The 22748-nt window shown below is 34.3% G+C and overlaps 1 protein-coding gene across 13 annotated transcripts in view; it reads left to right on the top strand.

The window, feature by feature from the left end:
• Window positions 1-22748, top strand: part of LOC115446596 (furin-like protease 1) — a 203414-nt gene that overhangs the window by 148238 nt on the left and 32428 nt on the right. For all 13 annotated transcript variants that reach the window (XM_030173390.2, XM_030173350.2, XM_030173325.2 and 10 more), the window contains exons 3-7: window positions 8219-8399; window positions 8857-9017; window positions 11442-11570; window positions 15025-15190; window positions 20117-20289. In XM_030173390.2, coding sequence (XP_030029250.2) covers window positions 8219-8399; window positions 8857-9017; window positions 11442-11570; window positions 15025-15190; window positions 20117-20289 — 810 coding nt within the window. The remainder of the gene's footprint in view (window positions 1-8218; window positions 8400-8856; window positions 9018-11441; window positions 11571-15024; window positions 15191-20116; window positions 20290-22748) is intronic.

The raw sequence follows: 22748 nt of genomic DNA, 5'->3' as shown, positions 1-22748 counted from the left end.
CAATGTTTTGTTTTTTAGAGGATTCCTCTTGTTTTACACTCCGGCGAAATGGCTGCCGTTATTTTTGTAGTCTGTTTGTAATTCGACCCTTGTTACAATTAGTTAAATGTGTTCTATATTAGAGAGCATCCCGATCTAAGTAGCAATTGTCTCGGATATCATTTAAAACCTTTTTTAATAATAAATATGGCAGTATTTTTACGAAATGGCATCATTAATTTATTTTGAGAACAAAGGACCTGTTGTACGTAATAACAAAAACAACTCGGTTAAACCTTTGTAAATGTTTCTGCTAATTTAATGACAATATTACGTAGAAAATAATTCTTATTCGCGCAAGGCAAATAATTTCACATTTCTAACAATCTGAATGACCTGCATGCAATAGAATGTTACTTGATGCGAGTTTTATGTGACACAGTTTTTCCATCGCAGTCGTGTTAGACCAGAGGTTTTCAAACATTTTTTTCTGGTTCCGGTAGACCTTTTTTAGGTTTTGCAGACAAAGTGCATTACAATTACCGCCCAGCCATCGTCGGGCCTTATGTTGGGGTCACCGTTCCCGTGAAGTCAAGCCAACATTTTAGTACTTTACTATTAAACCAGATAAATTTTCGTGGACCCCCATTTTTTTATCACGCCAACGTGGGCCACCGTTAGGTTTTACGTGGACGCCTGGGGGTCCACCTGGACCACTTTGGGAATCAGTGTGTTAGACCGTAGGTTCTAATGTTATAGATTATACAGATATACTGGCTTTGCTTCATAATATAATAGCATTTTTTATGACTAAACGAGCAAATACCTCATTAATCAACATCTCCATAAACAGTAACACCACCTAAAAGATATCTCTCCGTGGGTTCCAAAATTAAAATATTAATTAAATTATATATCACGCAAAGTGGAAGCATAAATAATTTTATAATGGGTATGCGTTAATTAATATCGCGGTTAATCATTAAGCCAAGGTTCGCATCTACATTACGAAGGTAAACTCGGTTAGTGGGTAATGTTTACGATGGCATATAGGTTTCTGAGTTGAAAACATATATATTAATAGATAAGAATGATAGGATTACTCCAATTGTTACCAAAAAGCAACAAAACGCAAGTTAACTAAAATTATTTAATAATAGTAACAAACAAACACACATTAAGTATTTCTCCCCGAAGGGGTATGCGGAGGCCCAACCAGGGCACCTACTTTTCACCACGTGTGTTCCGTCCCATGATGTAATAAAGGGCGAACCTATCGCCATATCGGGCAGAAATTCCAGACTCCGGGCTGATACTGAACAGAAAAACCCAAATATGACTTTACCCGCCCCGAGATTCGAACCTAGGACCTCAGAGCGCTGCCATACCGCGCATGCAATACAACTACGCCACCGAGGCATTCAGACACTATTTCATTTATACTTATATTATAAATCTGAAGACCAAACTACATAACCGGTTTTGATTTTTTTCCACTTATAGGAAGCTACATTACTCCTGAGTGCTAATTTTTATCCCGGGAAAATATTTATCCCGAAAAATCTTTTTCACGTGGGTGGAGCCGCAGGCAAAACCTATTAATTCATAACTAACAAATCTGCTAATTCGTTTCAGGGAAGCATTTATTATATAACACTGTCTATACTCCAAACGTTATGGATGCCATCGCGCCACCTAAAGTTTTAATTGACAAAAAAACTATACACTGTGCTGTAGTCTCATTGTCGTTATGTTGGCTAGAGCGTCCTGTAAATCGAAATTTTGTAATGTTTGTTCGGTGTATACCTTTAGTGACAAAAATAACTAAGCATTGATGACTCGATGATTGAAAATAGAGAAGCACAAAACAAGGATATAAGACTGATCTCATATCTATTTAATCCTCTTTTCGACTTAATTAAGCAGTCATCGTTTTGATCCCAAATATCCTTCAGATATAACTAAGCTTGATTAATTAAAATCGAAAATAGAGAAGCACAAAATAACATATACAATACAAGGATATAGAATTGATTCCATACGTATTTAATCCTCTTCCCGATCTAATCAAGCAGCCATCGTATTGATCCGAAATATTTGAGATGTAACCCTTCTTGCCTATTACGCACTGATATTCCATTTAGTAATGAAAGGTCATGAGTATCATTTGGCAAAGGGCAATATTCTTTTTAGCCATTTTGACCTTAGATTTGGCTGACTCTTGGGACCGTATTACCGGAAAGATCGTCAATGTAAATTTGATGTAGGGCCGAATGCTACATAATAAGTACTTGTTTCCTCATATCTTATGATCTATCGGGATATTTTTCTAGTTTCCCTTACATTGTTGCTTATTACGGATAATGTGGAGAAAATTGTATGGTAGTTTTTGGTTGACTTTGATTTCTAAATCATAGCCTAAGGTCGTATTAATTTATGAGATATATTTTATTGCTAATAACGTCGTATTTAGTATAACTATATATTTTGTATGGAGTAAACAACGGTAACTTGTAAAAACATGAGAAGTAAACATGTATTTGCAAATTATTTGTGATCATATACCTATAATAATATGTTTCATAAAACTTCACCGAACGATATATAATAATGTCTAGACTACAATGTTAATGCTATTATTAAACTCATTTAATATGAGTATTATTGTTGAAAACAATAAATTTATTATTACTCGAGTATTTAAAAAAATGATAGCAAACCAAATTAAGTAAATTTACTGTTACTCATGTATTCAATAAAATTAATAGTTAATGAGAATATTACATTTCTATAAGGTGAAACTGACACAATTTATGGTATGCTTCACAAAACCATAACAATATATCCTTGTAACCATCGAGCGAGTTTGTAAGAGAAGAATAAATTCCAAAAGCGTTTCGGATTGCAAATAAAAAAGATAAAATAGCACAGAACGTGCAGATTGGAAAAAAAATATCGACATTCGAAGTATTATAAATAAGTGTTTAACGGTAAACATAAATTCTTTGAAACTGAACGCTTTCAACGAACTATATTTAAAACAAGTATTCTATTCGTTCCATTTTTAAATTCAAATAATTAAAATGTTGAAATATATGAAAATATTTAACGCTACAAATGAGCTCATTAAAATTTTACAGGAGACTTACATTAAAAATACAAAAGCTGAAAGGATATACCCAAGGGTCAATTGAGGTAGTTGGCACTAGCACGGGTCAGGTTCTACCCGCGGGCGGCACCTCTTCTAAGGAACTGTATGTTGCGGTGCGAAATGTAAGTTCTTTCATCTCACGGAAGGGTTAAAAAGGGACAACTATTTTATTATATGCAAACAAAAAGAAAGCAGTCACCTCGGGCGGGTTTAAATCTCCTTTTATATACATTATCTGAAAGGTTTTAGGCATAGGAAGTAATGCAAAATAAATTTATAAGGAATTGGTTTTTGTTTTTATACCAAATATTTTATTCTTTACATAGGCCTGATGGCCTAGTGACATTGCGTAGGCGTGTGTTGTGCGGAGGTCTCGGCTTGGATGTCCGGGTTGCGAATACCTGTGAAAAAATTGGTATCAATCAGAAGTCTGGAATTTTATATTTTTGAATGACGATAAATGGCAATAGAGTCAACCCCTTTATATTTGACTTACCTGCTGGTGAAATAGTGTTGTGACACTACTTCTTACTAAAGGTGCGATGCTTTATTATAAATATACACACTTATACATAAAAAATAGTTTATGCCTGCGGCTCCGCCCGCATGAACAACTTTTTACGGGATAAATATTTTTCCGAGATAAAAAAATGGCTAAGCACTAAGGAGTAATGTAGCTTCCTATCAGTGAATCAAAAAAAGAAAATCGGTTTAGTAGTTGCTGAGATTAGCGCGTTCAAACAAACAAATTCTTCAGCTTTATATATCAGCCATATGAAGTCCCCTGCTGAACACAGTATAGACTTATATTCAAACGACAAAGCACTCAATATTTCGAGCTTCAATTGTCTCCAATTGTATACGACTGCATATCGTAGTGGGTTGCACAAAATCCCTTTTTCCACTTGAGTTCACATAATACGAGGTGCCTTGTCCAGTCCGTCTTTACTAAGCTCGCTTTGAACCGAAACCTTTAACGGGTAAAGATTTTTAAGGCTGTATGCTGGAATTCTTTAGTGAGTTGCTTTTTACATTAAATTATAATTTTTCTTTTTTATATTATTTTTTTAAAGAATATTAATGTATCTTGTTACTTTGACGACACAGTTTTGAGTCTTAAAGTTCATGTCGAAATATGAGCAAATATTGAGTTTGACATTATTGTTAATTAAACTCCTGAATAGAATAAAAAGATATATACCTATTTGAGTGATATTTGAGTGAACACAAGTAGAAGAAACGAGATATTTATTTTAATTCTATGCTCGTATTCTTGTAAGTATTTTTCATTCACTCCTCCTTTTCCCCTTGTATCTGAAATTTTAATAGACTCGCTACTAAGTAAACTGCAATGGCTTTATACATTTTATTCGAGCTGGAGAGCAATCGGGCAAACTGCTGAGGATTAAGAAAAACTTTTAAAAATTCTAAAGGGCGCAGAACCAGAGAAATGCTAGCTCCGAATATAAATATATCCAATAAGTATTACCTTCGTGATAAAAGTTACATTTCTTTTGTAACAAGCAAAGATTTTGCTTAAACTAAAAATGTTTACGAAGGCTATCGACATTTTGTACTCTCATTTGGTAGTCAAAAGGAACCTTTTCTGCTAAGAAACACCCGCAATGAATATAAAAATACTTATTTTAGGACTTTTTGAAACGGGTATGATGCTTGTAGATATCCAACTTTATTCAGTAGGTTATTTTACTATTCCGAAGCGACTATTTGTCCACACTTTCTAAAGATTTTCTTTGATGTAATTCGGGTATTGATACTTTGTTTTGGAATATATTTGTGAAAGTATTTTTATGTTACCATACAAATTAGAGGTGAATGTATTTAAATATGTATGGATACAGAATCAATAACTGTCAATGATATTTAAGTAGATTATCAGACTATTTTTAGGGTAGTATTCGTGTTTTAATATATTTTTATACATTTCTCTTAATTTCCCTAGGTTGAATTATTCGATTTAAAAATGTCAGTTAATTGAATACCTTCCAATTTCATTGTATTTTTATGATCACTAGAGTGTTTTCGACAATGACGATTTCCAACGACTGCCTCAGTGGCGTAGTTGTACTGCATGCGCGGTACGGCAGCGCTCTGAGGTACTGGATTCGAATCCCGGGTCGGGCAAAGTGATATTTGGGTTTTTCTGCTCAGTATCAGCCCGGAGTCTGGAATTTGTGCCCGATATGGCGATAGGCTCGCCCCCTATCACATCATGGGACGGAACACACTTGGCGAAAAGTGGGTGCCATGGTTGCGCCTCTGCAACCCTTCATTTTATCCCTTCGGAGATAAAATGCGTGATATTGTGTGTGTGTGTGTGTACGATTTCCAACTAATTCCTTACAGCAAACCCGTTGGAGGATCCGATATTCCAAAATCCCAAATATTTTGGAAAGCCCTACGGTAAAAGTACGACGGACAAAGCCAGATACATACTAATTCTAAACGTATTCATTACCGCCTTCATAAAATTATCTCATAAGAAATTAAAATTCATAAAACACATACCTCATGTCTGCCGGCCCGCCATATATGAAAATATAGCTGAGTCATAAATTATTCCTTTCCTGAAAGTGTATACTTTTAACCATCGGATGGTTATTGCATTACACATTCATGTTTTACTCATAAGAAAATTTTATTCACCTAATGCTTTCATAGAAAATTTTAGTGCAACTAAAAATACCATATCGTCGTTGATAGTGCAATACCCCGTAAGTATCAAAAAATAGTTTGGTATTATCAATTCTAAGTTTAGTATAGTAAGTTTCAATCTCGATTGGGATTTTTTCATCATTTACGCGGTACTGCACTATACCCGACGATATACCAGAATAGAAATCAAACATTATGTAACAACAGCAATCTTAATAGGAAAAACTTTAGAAAAATGCCTTAACTTTCTAGGTAACTGAAGTTAGTCACCTAATGAGGACCCTTTACAACTTGAAATTCCTGTTTCGTAATGTGTAAGAAATGTGGCTGTCCAAAACTTATTGTGAGCCTGCAGCGTATTCGCAGCCAATCCGCTGCTCCTTCGTTCCAAAATGAAACCGCTCGCAATCCGCCATTTTGATAAGAGCCTAAAGAATAATTATAATTTAATTTCAAATAGGCCACGTACAACTATTTCCGGCATAACGTTTTGCAATGTGAATTGAAATTGAATTATTATTAAAATTCTATTAGTAAGTTAAACTAATTCGCGCATTTAATTTAATATTGTTATGGAGAAATAAGGTTATTGCTCATTAAATTTTGCAATATATGATTCAATAGCTTTTGCCCGCGGCTCCGCCCGCGTTATAAAGTTTTTCAGGCTAAAGTTTTCCGTTATAAAAGTAGTAGTTTCCCGGGAGCCTCTCAAACTGTCTCCATACCAAATTTCATCTTAATACGTTGAGTAGTTTTTGAGTTTAACACGTTCAGGCAGACAGATGCAGCGGGGGACTTTGTTTTATAATATATTTTTTAGAACTTTTTAAGAGGAATAATCCCGTCATACATCATTGTTGCATAACTTTAACCGTTTACGCAGCGCACGCAACGGAAGCTCTCAAAACTAATAATTTTTCCCCGTTTTTGCAACATGTTTCATTACTGCTCCGCTCCGATTGGTCATAGCGTGATGATATATAGCCTATAGCACTCCAGGAACAAAGGGCTATCAAACACAAAAAGATTTTTTCAGTTCAAACACGGTAGTTCCTGAGATTAGCCATTACTGCTCCGCTCCTATTAGTCATAGCGTGATGATATATAGCCTATAGCACTCCAGGAACAAAGTGCTATCCAACACAAAAATATTTTTTCAGTTCGATCTGATAGTGCCTGAGATTAGCCATTACTGCTCCGCTCCTATTGGTCATAGCGTGATGATATATACCCCATAGTACTCCACCAACAAAGAACTATCCAACACAAAAATATTTTTTCTGTTTGAACCGGTAGTTCCTGAGATTAGCCATTACTGCTCCGCTCCTATTGGTCATAGCGTGATGATATATAGCCTATAGCACTACACTAATAAAGAGCTATCCAACACAAAAAGAATTTTTCATTTCGAACCGGTAGTTCCTGAGATTAGTCATTACTGCTCCGCTCCTATTGGTCATAGCGTGATGATATATAGCCTATAGCACTCCACGAACAAAGGGCTATCCAACACAAAAAGAATTTTTCAGTTTGGACCGGTAGTTCCTGAGATTAGCTATTACTGCCCCGCTCCTATTGGATATAGCGTGATGATATATAGCCTATAGCACTCCACGAACAAAGGGCTATCCAACGCAAAAAGAATTTTTCAATTTGGACTGGTAGTTCCTGAGATTAGCGCGTTCAAACAAACAAACAAACAAACTCTTCAGCTTTATATAATAGTATAGATTTAGGCTTTTTAAAATTAAAGTTGTATAATACGGCCTATGTTCAGCAGTGAACTTTATGTGGCTGATGATGATGAATACGGCGATACACTCGCTCCTTATCGCGTAATGGGACAGAATATACACTGGCAAAAATTAGTGTTCTAGTTGTGTCTCTGCCTACCACATCGGGATAAAAGGCATGTGTACAAAATGAACGTTGTGCAATTTCGATACGGTCGGCCTCTTTTTGTCGTACATTGTTATTTAGCGAAGCGTGTGAACTCATTATATTTTTGTACGACTTTGTTTTAACAGTTATTAATTGGACCGTTGTTATTTTTATCCAGACCGGTGGATTTTTCAGGGCGTCCGTTTTTTTGTGTGGAAACTTGTCTATAATTTTTTTAAGTCAAACTTTTTGGTCTCCGTTTAAAAAAGAGAATTATCCGTGCGGTATATTATTTCTGTTTTGAATTGATTTGCCATTTTATCCTATCTGCCTAATAAATATAGGCCAATCATGTAATGCTAAATTATCATGGCTGTCTACCCACAATGTCGTCAGTACTGTAGCTACAATGCTGCCTTACAGTAATAGACATTAAAGACAGTTTGTACCTAGCGCAACAATAATTGCAGCACACTTGCTTACTATAACAAAAAATACTAGAAACTAATGATTTTTTTTCTTTGCCAACAGATATTCGACAATCACTACCACTTTCATCACAACTCGATTGCTCGGCGGTCGCTTACGCCAGCACACGAGCATCATGGAAGGTTGGAAGGAGACGCGAGGGTACGATGGGCAAGACAACAACGAGCCCTCTCCAGAAAGAAAAGAGATTTTATACCAATACCTTCAGACCTCAGTTCTACAGGTAATAAATGAGAGAAACAGCATCTAGCAAAATGTGGTAGTATACTAGACATAAGTAAACGCACGTGAAATCCTACTGGTACAGCTATACTTAAGTTTCAAAATTGATTTGACAGCGAATGTAACTTTCAGTTAAGGACTGGGTAGGACTTTATAAACAGAAATTATGTTCGAGACGATCACCCCTGGTTAGAAAGAATTTAGAGAAAGAAATAAATATATTAATTACATTAAGAAAATACAAGTTACAAATAAGTTTTCCAGTAAAATAGAAATGAATTCTGTATTACCATAAGCGTCAATTTCGTTTGCATCTACGTAACAATTCAATGCTGTAGTTAAACACATTTTTTTAATAACGTCACCGCAGTTCTCGTGTTTATATCCGTCATTGCTTTCCAAATACATTTCATAACATGATGCAAAGATTCTCCCTTTAATTAAGCATTTTGTTATAGCTGAAACAAAAACATCGTACGCACCCGCGGCGTCGTCAGCGTCGAAACGGGATGCGGGCTTGAAACGAGAGCTCCAGCCGTCACGGGTGAAGGCGCGGCCACGGGCTGCCGACTCCAAATTCCAGCTCAATGACCCCAAATGGCCTCATATGTGGTATTTAGTAAGTAGTAAATCTACTATAACTTAACACAGGTACTTCCTAGTTTTCTAGTATAGTGCTTAGTATTAATGTCACCTTTGCTTATTTGCTCTTAGAACATACTGTAGGCAGACTGCTAGGTAATTTCAACTTCATATAATGGCCTAAAAATGTCTAACATCCGTAGCTAAATACCCAGTGATACCACGTTGCTAGTCGATTCTAAGTATTGAAATTGGAAGTTAAAAAACAGATTCAATTGCAGAGCATAAAATTAAAGTCTTAAACTGTCCAATTTTATTTTGAATCCGGCAAGTTTTGGGATAATACGGGGACTTATTGAGAGAACACTGAAATCAACCTTTAGGGATATCTATTTTTCCAGTTAACGCAAAATAAATCCTACAATTCGACTGGACTCGGAAATTTCAATATGTTTATTTGTTAATTAAAGTTCATGTCGAAAAATATTACGAAGATTTATGGACTTGTCAGGTTTTAATTAAAATTAAAATGTATGGCTGCATAATAAGCATTATCTCCTTCATGTGTTAAAAGGCATTAATCAACGTAAAGATAAAACAATTATGGAAGTGAACATAATTATTTTGTATTGTCTGTCACAAAGTCCAAATCAAAACACGGAATTTTCGCTCGCAAGCTCTAAAGTTACGAAGTTAAAACACTCATTTTATCTGTTTTGTTTTGCTTGAACAATTTCGACGGACCGAAGTTTAATTATTTTCATTCGTCAAACTTCACGGCGCTCCTAAAATATTGACAAGGTGGAACCAAAAATTTAAGTTCTATTAAGATATCGCGAGAAATTCTGCTTGGAGGTTATTTTTTGAAGGAACTTTCTTGACTTTGGTAATTGGGAGTGGAAATGTTTCGGGGCTACATTGGCACAGATACTTTGATGCTTGTTAAAACTTTGCCATATCGAATATTAGGTACTTATTTTTCGCCGAAGTTATATTAGTATTACATAAAAAGATTTTAAAAAGTGATTGAGTCTGTCTAACATAAACGTCAGGGACTTAATAGGGCCTTGCTAAATATAGTTTATATTTGAAATTTAATGAATATAAAAAATGGCATGAATGAAGATTGATTGGCGGTACACGTATTTATTTTTCTATTCTCTTCTAACAAAGTAGCACTCTTAAGGTAAATAGATACCTAGAAATCTACCATTATGTCTTTGCCTATTTCTACCAAGCAGCACTGTGTGTGTATTTTTCTTTAATAACCCATTAATTTTAATGAAATTTGACTGCTTTGAATGTTGAGGACAGTGTCTCCTATATAATAGTAAAATGTGATTTTTTTAAAAGGGCACGGCTAAATCAGCCCCCTGCACCTGATAGTAAGTAGAGTGAGGTCTAATAGAATGACGACTGATGAGAGATGATTACTCCTCGACAGTCGACACAATTATGCTGGCCTGCTGGAGCCGCTTATACACGGACTGATCCTGGAACGTGGCTCACTAACGTGGGATACTATGACGGGTTTTAACAACTTGTTTACGGTGATCGCTATCCGGGATATGAAATATATCCTATTGCCATTAAATACAACAAATAGTGATATGGTATATTTACATACATATGTATGTCTACCATTCATGAATATATAAAAAGGACCATTGTTAGGTACAATTCTATTGTTAAATATATTCGATATCGCAAATGAATTTTTCAGTTTCGAAAATGTTGCATCCATTTTTCCATTGTTAGTCAAACTGAAAATACCTAGTGATTAATAAAAAACCAATTTTATAAATCTACGGAACGATCCGTCAATACAAATTTCCGGTGGCCGCACAGATTCTGCGGCTGATATTTCATTTCGTTTTGCTATCAATTCAAATATATTTTATGCGAACCCCTTTTAGTAACATTTACTAAATTAAATTTCCATCTTGCTGACGCTGGCTGTATGCGTCAATTTTAAATTTATTACTTTTGCTTTGGCTGGTTGTATATGTTCACCGTGTGACCTATTTCAGTTCTTGACTATGGAGTAATGTATCAACATTTGTCATCTTTAACTATTATCATGTACAATGAGGATTTTTAATGACATAATAAAGTGTTGTATTAATAAGTCTATCAATAATCTTTATATCACATTGATAAATGAACTTTTTAAAGAATGACTTAAAGTTGAATTTTGTTATTCCTTTCTTTGAATGACGTGACGAGCTTGCTGTTCGCCTGATGGTTTGCGATACGACCGCCTATAAACAATAGAAACATCATTCAACACCTTGATTTACAAAGTATTTTTTAGTATTCCACTGCGCTCGCCATTCTAAGACATGAGATGCTAGTCGTATCCAGTAGTTACACTGGCTACAACGTCCTTCAAACCAGAACACCTACTATCAGTATTTGTACTATTTCCATTTCAAATATCGTCTAACGTGATTATTTTTAGAATCGCGGTGGTGGTTTGGACATGAACGTGATACCAGCGTGGCGGGAAGGCATCACCGGCAAGGGCGTCGTGGTCACGATCCTAGACGACGGCCTCGAGACTGACCATCCAGACTTAATCAACAATTACGTAAGTTATACCAATATATAGACAATATGATATAAAAGACGCGGCTTGTTTGATATTTCTTTTCTGCCAAAACTAAAAGATGAAATGCTCAAGCTAACTTATATAAAAACTATATTTGGCAGGTTTGTGTTCGTATAATAGACAAGTGTTCAAGATTTGTTTGTGTTTGCGCTCGTAACGACACAATGTAGTATAAATGTGTGTGTTAGTGTCGCACATTCTATCTCGCAGTTACATTGAAAATGACAGATTTTAAAATAAGAGCATAGCGCATCCTTTAAACATCATAATATAACTGTTCTGAATAAGAATACCGTCACCAATGAAGTTGAAATAAAAGTTTTACATGAATTGTATCGCGGTTTTGTGGGTTTTTAATAAAAAAAATCTCCCGGCATTTTGAGGACTGCAGCCTTCATGGTCACAAAAAGGGACCAAGGTGTTGGTCGGGCAAAAAGTTAAACAATATCTCCCTACATTTTACAGTTATAATGTTGTTTTTTTAGTAAAATATTTTTATTCCAATGTAGAACATTCGTGTAAACGTAAGAAATCGTTATATAAAGTTACTTAACGTAAGTTCGCAAGTGTAGATAAATTTACAGATTCTAGCGTATTTACAAAACGTAAGTTAGTTGTTGAGAAAATTTTGTTAGTATTAAAGATCTCCAATACCAGGAATCCATTCGAGACTTCAATGCAGAGTTAGATACGACAAATAATTTCATAAATCCCATACCGTTTATTCATCTAAATTAAATTGGAAAATGGTTGAAATGTTAAGCCAATCAATCAGGGTCAGAAGACGCTAGACGCCAGTATTATCGACAATGAATCGCAAAATGATTTTCATTAAAACCTATTTGATTAAATTTTATATTATTCTTTAATCTTGGGATTAATAGACATGGTTTTGAAATGATTGGTGCAACATATTGCTCGTGAAGCTCCTAATTAAGCAATTGTTGAAAATTTGGTACTTTTCCCAAAAAAGGCTAAAAGAATTTTGAAACAATCCGGCGAAACCATTTGCGTAATTAACAGCGGGGTTGTATTTCGCAAATCATATTTTCTGTTCGTTCGAACTTCGTGAAAATACTTTTTTGCTTTCTTCCCTGTCGCAATTTTATTATTTCGTTCAACCGATCTGTTCTCCGCCTCTTGAAAATGTATACGAAATTGTGAACTTCTATTCAAAGGTTACGCACACAGTAAAATTCGATACATTAGCACGGCTCACTGCCAATGCGTCTCCAATAGAAATTCCATTCGACATCAAACATCCTCATTCTAAATCGTCAGCGGAGTACGCCAGGTCTCTTCACGAACATTAGTGTGGCACGTTTGAAAAACTCCGATGAAATCAGTACGCGCAAGTAATCCGTTGGGATCTTCACTCACACGACAAAAAGGCCGTGGAATGACATCTGCGCGCCCGAACAAAGCACCGGGGTTTTAAATTACACGATTCATCTCTCCCGTGCAAAACCGCGCGGCTTTAATTTCACTGTTCGGAAAAATGGGTAATTGGGTCGCGTTTATACATATGCCAAGGAGATTTATATGCCGAGATCCACGCGTCTCGCTACAATGATTAGTATTATAAAGAATGTAGAATTGCATAATCGCTTGATACAATTATTTGTAGGTTAATTATTTTAAATATTATAATGGTCTAAAGCTGCTCGTCTACATTTTAATTATATTAGAAAGTGCCAATTCATTGCTAAATGTATGTATGTATGTATGTTGTCAATGAACTGGAATTTTCAGATCGTCACATTAGGCACGAATATATTTTCGCGGGTCACATTAAATTGTACTAAAATGAAACTGCACGTCATTACAAATGCCATTTAAACTCTAAACTCCCTTGTTCCCTGCTGACAAATTTTAACCGCAACATAATTAGACAGCCAATTTGGAATGCAAGCAGATGAAAGTTGACCTATTTCAGAGCATTAAGGGACATGCTTGTACATACTTAGATATACCTATGTTTAAAACCAAAACGTCTAAGACGCTTCCGACCCATTTTAAGTGAATCGCAGCGGCGTTTTAGCAGATTTTATAATTCCTTCTATGCTACATATAGTTGCGTAACCGAGGATAAATACATCGATATTAGTGAGTTGCTTTGAAGGTCTTAAGCTGAGGATCTCAGGATTACTGCTAATGAATGTATCGAGCTTGTTGATCATTGAAGCGTTTTGCGTAATGCTACTTTATGTCTTTTGTATTAAGAAACTGATTTAAGTAATGACAATACATTTTGTCATTTCAAATAGCGTCTTATAATGTAGGGTATAATTTATAAAATAATCACAAGTCACTTTCATATCATAATTCTGTACCTAGCAGTGGCGAAGCGTCCATACAAGCCGATTCCTACCGGGTTACCTTTTGTAAATTAATTAAAAATAATAAAAGAAAAACGTAACAATATAACTAGAATAAAACTAGTATATTTAACAAGTCATCTTATAATTATTAAATTAAATCAATAGTTCAAGTCAATTCGTTAAATCGTAACTCGCGCGCAGTGCTCGCGTCTTATAGTGTTCGAAGTGAACCCGGCCGCGCATAGCTTCCCTCGCGATATTGTTGTCTCTTTCACACGCAGCGCGGTGTCTTTGTCTAATCTTTTGGAAGTGACGTAAAAATACATGTGTGCGTGCGTGTCTGTGCACTTCAGGGTAACCCGAGAATTTGCGGCTTCATGTTGAGCTATTGGCGCGAAATATTTTTAGTAATTTAGAATGTATAATTAGCGTTTGTGCGTTATTAATTCTTGTTGGACTCTTTTAGGTACCTATGTTCAAAATATATGATTATTTTGTAAATTCAGAGACTAGACATAAGTTTTATGTTAGAAGGAAATTATTAAGTATTACTGATTTTAATTTATTGTGAACAGCGTATTATATTATGTTAACTGTAGAAAAAAATATTATTTCGGGTTCCCTTTTCAAAATTTTCACCCTTCGCCACTGGTACCTAGTTTTAGAATTTTGAAGACCTCTGTACAATTCTTGTTTCGCCTGATTAAGCACCAATTATTACTCTATTTAACATTACCTACAATGTTATATACGACAAAATTTTCACAAAATCACTACATAGTATTAAACGAAGTCGCTTTCTCTGTCCCTATGTCCCTTTGTATGCTTAAATCTTTAAAACTACGCAACGGATTTTGATGCCGTTTTTTTTAATAGAGAGAGTGATTCAAGAGGAAGGTTTATATGTATAATAACATCCATTAAATAGTGTAGAAATACTGTTATTTTGTTATGTTATACCCGTGCGAAGCCAGAGCGGGCTGCTATGTTTTTATATACAACGTTCACAGTTTTTTTGTAGTGTATTTAGTATCAGCATTGCATCCGAGCGAAGCCGGGGCGGGTCGTATTTAAATATGAAATGAATTATCAAGATGTCTGTTTTTTCGTAGGACCCGATGGCGTCGTACGACGTTAACGCACACGATTCCGACCCCCAGCCCCGATACGACATGATCGACTCGAACAGACACGGCACGAGATGTGCGGGGGAAGTCGCGGCTACTGCTAATAACTCGCAGTGTGCCGTTGGCGTCGCCTTCGGAGCCAGTGTTGGAGGTAAGCTTAATATGATTAAGAATCAGAAGTGAACAAAGAAAGAACAATGAAATAAAATAACCAAGATCATAACAGGAAAATAAACGCACGCCAATACTAATAAAGCACCGTTAAATCCAAGATAACTAAATAAAGAAGGCCGTCACCACGTAGTGCGCATTTGCTCATAGATTTTATCTGACTTACGAATCTAAATAAAGACTAATTGACAAAAATCTAACAATAATAAATCTACTAGATTGTTATTACAAAAATAAGATAAAATTACTTGATCATATGCAACAACTAAGAATTGCAGATTTAATAACCAAGAAATAGCAGACTTCATAAGATGGCAATTAACCAACCTTGAAGCTTAATATATAATGAGAGAACGTTAGTTATAGTGAATGATTTAGCGGTTTTCGAGGATGTCGCGACGCCTATGTGAGCATAACTAAATGATCAATAATTGTACCTGTGTACTCAGATAAGACCAGCTTATGGCAAAATTATGCGCGAGCAAATATTTTATACAATGATAAATAGTAAACATTTGCATTTATAGCAAACTAGCGGCTAACAAATTCAAGTAAATTTCAGAAAAAATATTTTAAACATATTTTTTTTTGCAAATTTTCTAAAGCTTCAATCCTGTATATGAATTATGACATTTCAGGATAAACATTTTGAAAACTGAATTTCCATGTTAAATACTAGGTATCCCGAAATTAACATTTTGTAAATAAATTTTGTAGTAATAGTGAGCGTTTGACTAACGAGATGAAACTGTGTCGCTGAACTGAAATTTTGACGACTCTAGTTGGAGTTTGCTAAGTTGTGGTGAATCTAGATGCAAAGCTCATGGGAGTAAGACTTGAAATGTAGGAACACTTTGTTGCATTATTTGTTTGGTAACCACTCGGAATTCTGATTTCGCTGTGAGAGATCTTATTTAGTGAAGTATCTTCATAGGTCTTGTGTGTTGATACTTCGCCTGTTAATCAAAAGGTTATAGTTTTGTTAATCTTGTTGAAGTGATGTTTAGCGGTATTCAAAAGAACATAAATTGAAGATAACATTAAGATCACGGATAAACTACAAATGGTATAGTAATAAATAATTAGTTAGATTTAGAAACTAAATAGAAACAAGTTTGGATGTTTTTTATGAAAATAAATTTAAAAAACACAACATAAATTATAATGGAAAGCTTAATTGGATAAGATTAATCGAGGCTGGGCTCAGAGATGTCTCCTTAGGGAGTATTTTTATATAATGATCATAATAAAAATTGAATAATATTCCCAATGCTTCACTTTACTTTATACAAACTCTATCTACTAGCTTCATACATTCCATAGACTATTTATACAACACTTCGGTGACTTGGGAGAATTCACATTCGACTTACAAAGTCTGCTCGTTTCGCGAACTAATTTAGTTATCTAGATACAATTTGACCTTCAGCGTCCTCCAGGAGGGTGCAAAGATACATTTGTACTGTAATAAAGTAAACAGAACATTTAATTTTCCAAGCTACATGCCAATATAATCAGTCGTAACGTTAAATTGTGGACATAAAATGTAGAATTGACTATTCCAGAGGGATTACACTCATAAAAGATATTTCTATCTTGGGAATCTTCGTCATACGTACAAATGTGTGGAAAATGTAAAAAAGTGTTTCCATACTGAATATACGTTTTTATAGCGAGCAGTATAATGTATCTTTTTCGTATTAAATTATATTGTATTTGTTTGTATTTCGTTCAAAGACGAACGCATTTTTTGAAGAGTCTTTTTTGTTTTCATTTTATATGGCGTGCACTTTAAAATGCTACATTCTAGCTTTCTTCTTTCTTACTAATATTATGGATGCCAAATATTGTGATGTTTGTTAGGAGTAAACGCAGAAACAGCTGAACGGACTTGGATTAACACATAGGATACTTTTTACTTCGGTAATTTGCTCTCATGGGAAATATTTTTTTTTATTTAAGGCGATACCTCAAGGTCCATTTTCATACATTTTGTTTCATCTTTAATCTGGGTAACTAAACAAGTATTTAATTTAATATGACGAAATTTTAAAGGCCGAAATATCCATGATTATTAATTATTTTTACGTTTTTCTTTCAACTGCGAGAACTAATCACTAACTAGACGTGAATTTAAATTCTTTACTTGCCAATACTTGTTTAGTTACCCAGATTAAAGGTGAAACAAAATGTATGAAAATGGACCTTGAGGTATCGCCTTAATCTGAGTTTTTAGATAATACTTATAACGTATAGGTGGCTAGGGGTCGCTACGGAGATTTAGGATTTTTTGTACCTGGTAAGGCTTTTCACGCAGGCGAATCGACGCCCAACACCTAGTTTTAGTATATTAAACTGAGAAGTTTTCACAATATTACAAGAGCATCACCCAAGTTCATTTTTCCAGAACACGCTTCACACAACGGTCTCTTGAAACAAGATTCTATGTGACTTTTATCAAAATTAAATCTCTCTAAAGGGCTTTGTAGTATACAGTTGTATTCGGTCTTGGCATAAAATTACTATTGTTCTTTTCGAGTTCATTTCAAAATGCTAAAAGGTATTTTGGTGTAGAATATTATTAGTTCTTTAATAATACTAATATTACCTGTCCTGTATTATATACCGCCCACTGCTAGGTATGGGCCCGCTCTCATATTTTTTTTTAAATTTCGAGTTATTAATGATGAGACGAGCATGCCGCTCGCCTGATGGTAAGCGATTCGACCGCCCAATTTCGGGTTTAGGCTTTAGTTAATTGCGCTAGTATACTGCGAGTGGGCAATCATATTCACGAATATCTTTATGTAGAATTCACAGGTATGTAGGTTTCCTCACGATGTTTTCCTTCACCGTTAAAACGAATGACAATTGATAAATATTACAGACGTAACTTCGAAAAGTATGAGGGTGTGCCTTGGGTTTTTGAACCTGCAGACATTTGTCTTGGAGAACGTCCCATTCTAAATTAGGCAGTTATATTAGCACTTTTAACACTATTAGCATTTTGCAAAATTCCTATAATTTTCGCAATAACTAAAACAGCTTGATACGATTTCAATTAGATTTGTTACAGTTTATTTGGCTAACTATTGTAATTTGGCTTAGCAAATTGACAAATTTAACAACTTCTGTTAATGCAATGTTTGAATCTAGTGGAACGAATAATTTGACCAAGCCAATACAAGTTATTAAACCATTATATTTTCGTAGATCCTTATTAGTATATTTAGATACAGTTATAATGCCTTGATAGTTTAATCATAGTATTATTTTTGCCGTCTGAGAGATCAAAGGACAGTTGTTACTAATGGCAATAGGATTACCCGCCACTCAAACCCCTTCTATTAACTTATTAATTATATCCACTTTATTAGTCTTATTTAAGTTCTTATCTTCTATGACGTTGTTAATAGCTTACACATCTTAAATAGCATTTATGATACTTATATTTATATAAGTAAAGAACTTCCAGAATATTCAGCTCTCATGAAGTAGCTTTGCGATTTTACGAAAATTACACTGCTTGGAAAATTTCGTAGGAGTAAGAATTTCCGTATGGAAATAAGGATACAACTTGGTTTTTGAGAGGTACTTAGTGCTCAACTTTTGGCAACATGTTGTGGTTATTAGTTCTTCGGTTCCTTTGTTAATCTTCGTGAACAATTTAAAACCACTTACGCGTTTTATAGCAATATTACGTACCATTTGATAGTTTCGGACGATTTTGACTTATTTGATTGAAACTTGAATGGGTTTAACTTCACGATTAAATAAATGAAACTGTTTTTAATTTTTATTTCATGTTTTTTCTGGGTGTTTCATTGAACATTCTATGTAATCCTATTAAGTCAATATTTCAAGATAATCTTACTTTTGTACGGTAAATAATGAGCGTTTCAAAATTCTCTGACGTTTTGTCATCCATGTCTGTAAAGGAGTCCTGAGGGCTTAAGTGAATAATAAATCATCAAGGGAGGATGCACGAAACTGTACATTAGCACACATTTCCTTTGTAATAAGAGGTCCTTTCACTTTTGTTTCAGTAAGGCTTTGTTTCTTATTTGGATAAGCATACGTAGAATATAAGCATTTTTTCGGGCAACTTCTTAGGAATACTGACTCTCGCCGCACTCTTATAAACATCCTTAAATTATTCTTATTTCGCGGGAATAGCAAAATGCAATAATTATCAAAGTCAGAGAGATTATCTGTCTAGTTTGGTTCCCACTAACGAATAGTCATCATCATATGAGGGTTTGCTATCTGACAACTTCATCTTGAAGATGAAGCTGTCAGTTTGAAAGTAGTATTTCGTGTCTCGGTAACAGCTTCTGCGAAATACCTCATATCAACTTTATAAATACAAATAAAATCACAATCCTACTAACATTCCTCCGATAAAGTTTTATGCATTTGATTTATTAGCAATCATTTTCGATAAAAACGACATCACTCGATTCTGAGCATGTTTCGATCACGGACTTTTATAAAAAATGTAAAAAGCAATTCCTCTTATTATTTTTATTTTTAATTAAAAAACTAGCTATAACATAAAAATGTTTTTGGGATTCCAAAATAAATATTTCGATGCAATTCGAAGTATATTTATTTTATGTTTGCGTGTATGGATAAAATAAAATGTTGTTATATTATGGTGACACGTTTTAAATTTATAAAATACAGAATTGATAGCTGTGTTTACTGCTATATAAATAAGCAATACATTTTTTTACAATATAACTATACTATCCTCTCAGTCTTTCTTGTTAAAATATTTTAAACATGAATCATAAAATTTTGATTTTTTTTTAATAATATTCTAATTCTCAGTTAGGTTTAAAATATTCGGTCATAATTGGTCTCTAATTTCTATGCCTCATTTTTAAAACACACATTTTTACAGGAGTTCGTATGTTGGACGGTGACGTCACGGACGCTGTGGAAGCAAGATCGTTGAGTTTAAACCCTCAGCACGTGGATATATACAGTGCATCATGGGGCCCCGATGATGATGGAAAAACTGTGGACGGCCCTGGTGAATTGGCTACTAGAGCGTTCATTGAAGGAGTTACTAAGGTTCGTATTATATATCTGCATTATAATTATTATAGTATTACTTCCATGAGAATAGGGTAAAGCTATTTAATGCGGGCTATTAAGCCAAGCGAAAAATTGTTTAAATTACTAGTGAATAATCTGCATTATATAGACATATATGTATTGCTCCACTTGTCCATTTTATCACGCATCATATGACCTGACCATCACTATTGCTGAGTTTCAATATGGATTAAATTCTGTACTAATATAGAGGATATAAAATTTGGGATTAACATCTGAAAATCGACCTTCGATTCGCGAAATGTTTAACATAGAGCTGGATTCCTGAATTAATAGACTACTTTTTATACAGCAAGCGGACTTTATCCCGGTAACATTTTAATGCATGCGGAGCTGATTTTATTTATATTATGTGGGGGTATGTGCTGTGGTTATCGCCTACCACTACACGATTTATTAATTTTTGAATTTCACCCTTATGGGAAAAATACTATAATAGGTAATAATAGTGCTTAGAATTGACAGAGTTAACAATGTATTCCCTAAATTAAGATCTACACTGAATGTGGTTAATACCGCGAACTGCTCTATGCCTCTGAGAGCACTTCAAACTAAATACATAGGTGTTACATATTCTTGTTATTCTGTGCTGAAAGCTCTAGAGGCTAAGTACAATTTTGATACTGGTCTATTATTAGATATATTTACTATAAAAGAAGAGAGTAAGAAACATTATTGCTGCAGACGTAGCAACATACTAAAAATAGCTACTAATATATTGGTAATTTTGATATTGTGATAATAGATTTTCTCCTAACATTGTGCCGAAAATCGTCCATAAATAATGAATGTTTTCACCAAATATTCTGGTTTTAATTTCAGATTTTTTTATCACTTTGTAGTTTACGAGTGTATTTCTGACTGAAAGTGTCATGTAGTAGTGCGCATTGGGACGTGTAAAATTAAAATTATTTATATCGCTATTTATTTTGTTCAAAACTTACACTTTTTTTTTAACAACTACGATTCTAGTAATTAATAGTAAAGTGTTATTTTCAAGAATATACGATATATGGTAATACATATTGTGTGTGATATAAATGTGATTAGATTTTGCTCAAATAGACGACAGACATAATAAGTTAAAAGAGAACTCGAGATGCTATTCCACATTTTGGATAAAACTTCATTATTTAAAGTAACCTTTATGTATTTCACGTAAAAATTCGACATTTAATGAACGAAACCTTTTTAAATCGAAATAAAGAAACTAACAAAAAGATGCCGAAGAATGACTTCGAACAAAAACGGACTTCGAAAAGAGATAAAAATAGTCTTTTATCGGATATAGACTTTTAAAACAGAATTTCTTAAAATCCATTCTCTGCCCTTACATTTTGAATACTCAAAATTCGTTTTTATTTGTATGCACTGAAAATTCATTACTCGTGGATCTATTATATTATGAGACGTATACTATTTTTAATATAAACAAAACATTAAATCTATTTACAGTACACACACCAACACAACAATTATAGTAGCAATAAAATTGAGAACCAAATATTTCAACAAAAAATATAAAAACTTCTAATGCGGTTTCAACAACACATACAATTCTAAGCATTCATATCATTTTTACTGAAAATAAAAAGTTAGCTCTTTAATTTAGGGTTTGAACTCACGGGGACGCAGACAGCCTGCAGCGGGGGACAGTGGAGTGCCACTGTTTTAATTAATTATTTTAAAGTGCACTTAAAAATTGTTCACTAAGTGAGAACTACTCGTAAAATTTCCGCTCCAACTACAATCATAGCTTTAATGAAATTCAACGTGTTGGACAAGTTTGCGATTATTCGGCATAGTTTCTTTTTGGAATATAACTTTGCCCGTTAGTTTATCGATTGTCTCACGGAAATTCTGTTCGCATTTTTATCTGAACTGCCTAAGTTTGATTCGAATTTTATCGTGTTTGCAAGCAAGGTTCAATTAAAAGATATCAGACAATACATATTTATAAAAACACTAGTTGACCCGACAGACGTTGTCCCGTCTTAACTATGAATTTGCAGCGCGCATTCTGTCAATCGCTGACAGTTATTTCAAACAATTGACAGTGATATAAAATTAATATTTTCGTTAAGCTTTCTTAAATTGTCTAATTTTCCGCGGAATTTCTTTCATAAGAACATTTTCCTGACAATAACAAACACAACAAAAAAAACAGTGAAATCGGTCCAGCCGTTCACGCGTGATGGCGTGACCGAGGGATATAGGGATTCATTTTCATATATATAGATAATTAATAATACTAAATATGACATAACACAATAGTAAATAAAATTATCTGTATATCAGAATATTTAAACACACACATCCGACATAAAAAAGGTGGCAAAGTTACTATTTTTTGAGTACATTGTTGTCGGCGAGTTAGGCAAGGGCGTATACCCTCGCAGTCTCGGACAAAGCAA

The sequence above is a fragment of the Manduca sexta genome, chromosome 8, assembly GCF_014839805.1.
Source record: "Manduca sexta isolate Smith_Timp_Sample1 chromosome 8, JHU_Msex_v1.0, whole genome shotgun sequence".
In the NCBI taxonomy this organism is placed as follows: domain Eukaryota; kingdom Metazoa; phylum Arthropoda; class Insecta; order Lepidoptera; family Sphingidae; genus Manduca; species Manduca sexta.
Note: the sequence above shows the minus strand (reverse complement) of the source record. Positions and strands in the feature narration are given on the sequence as shown.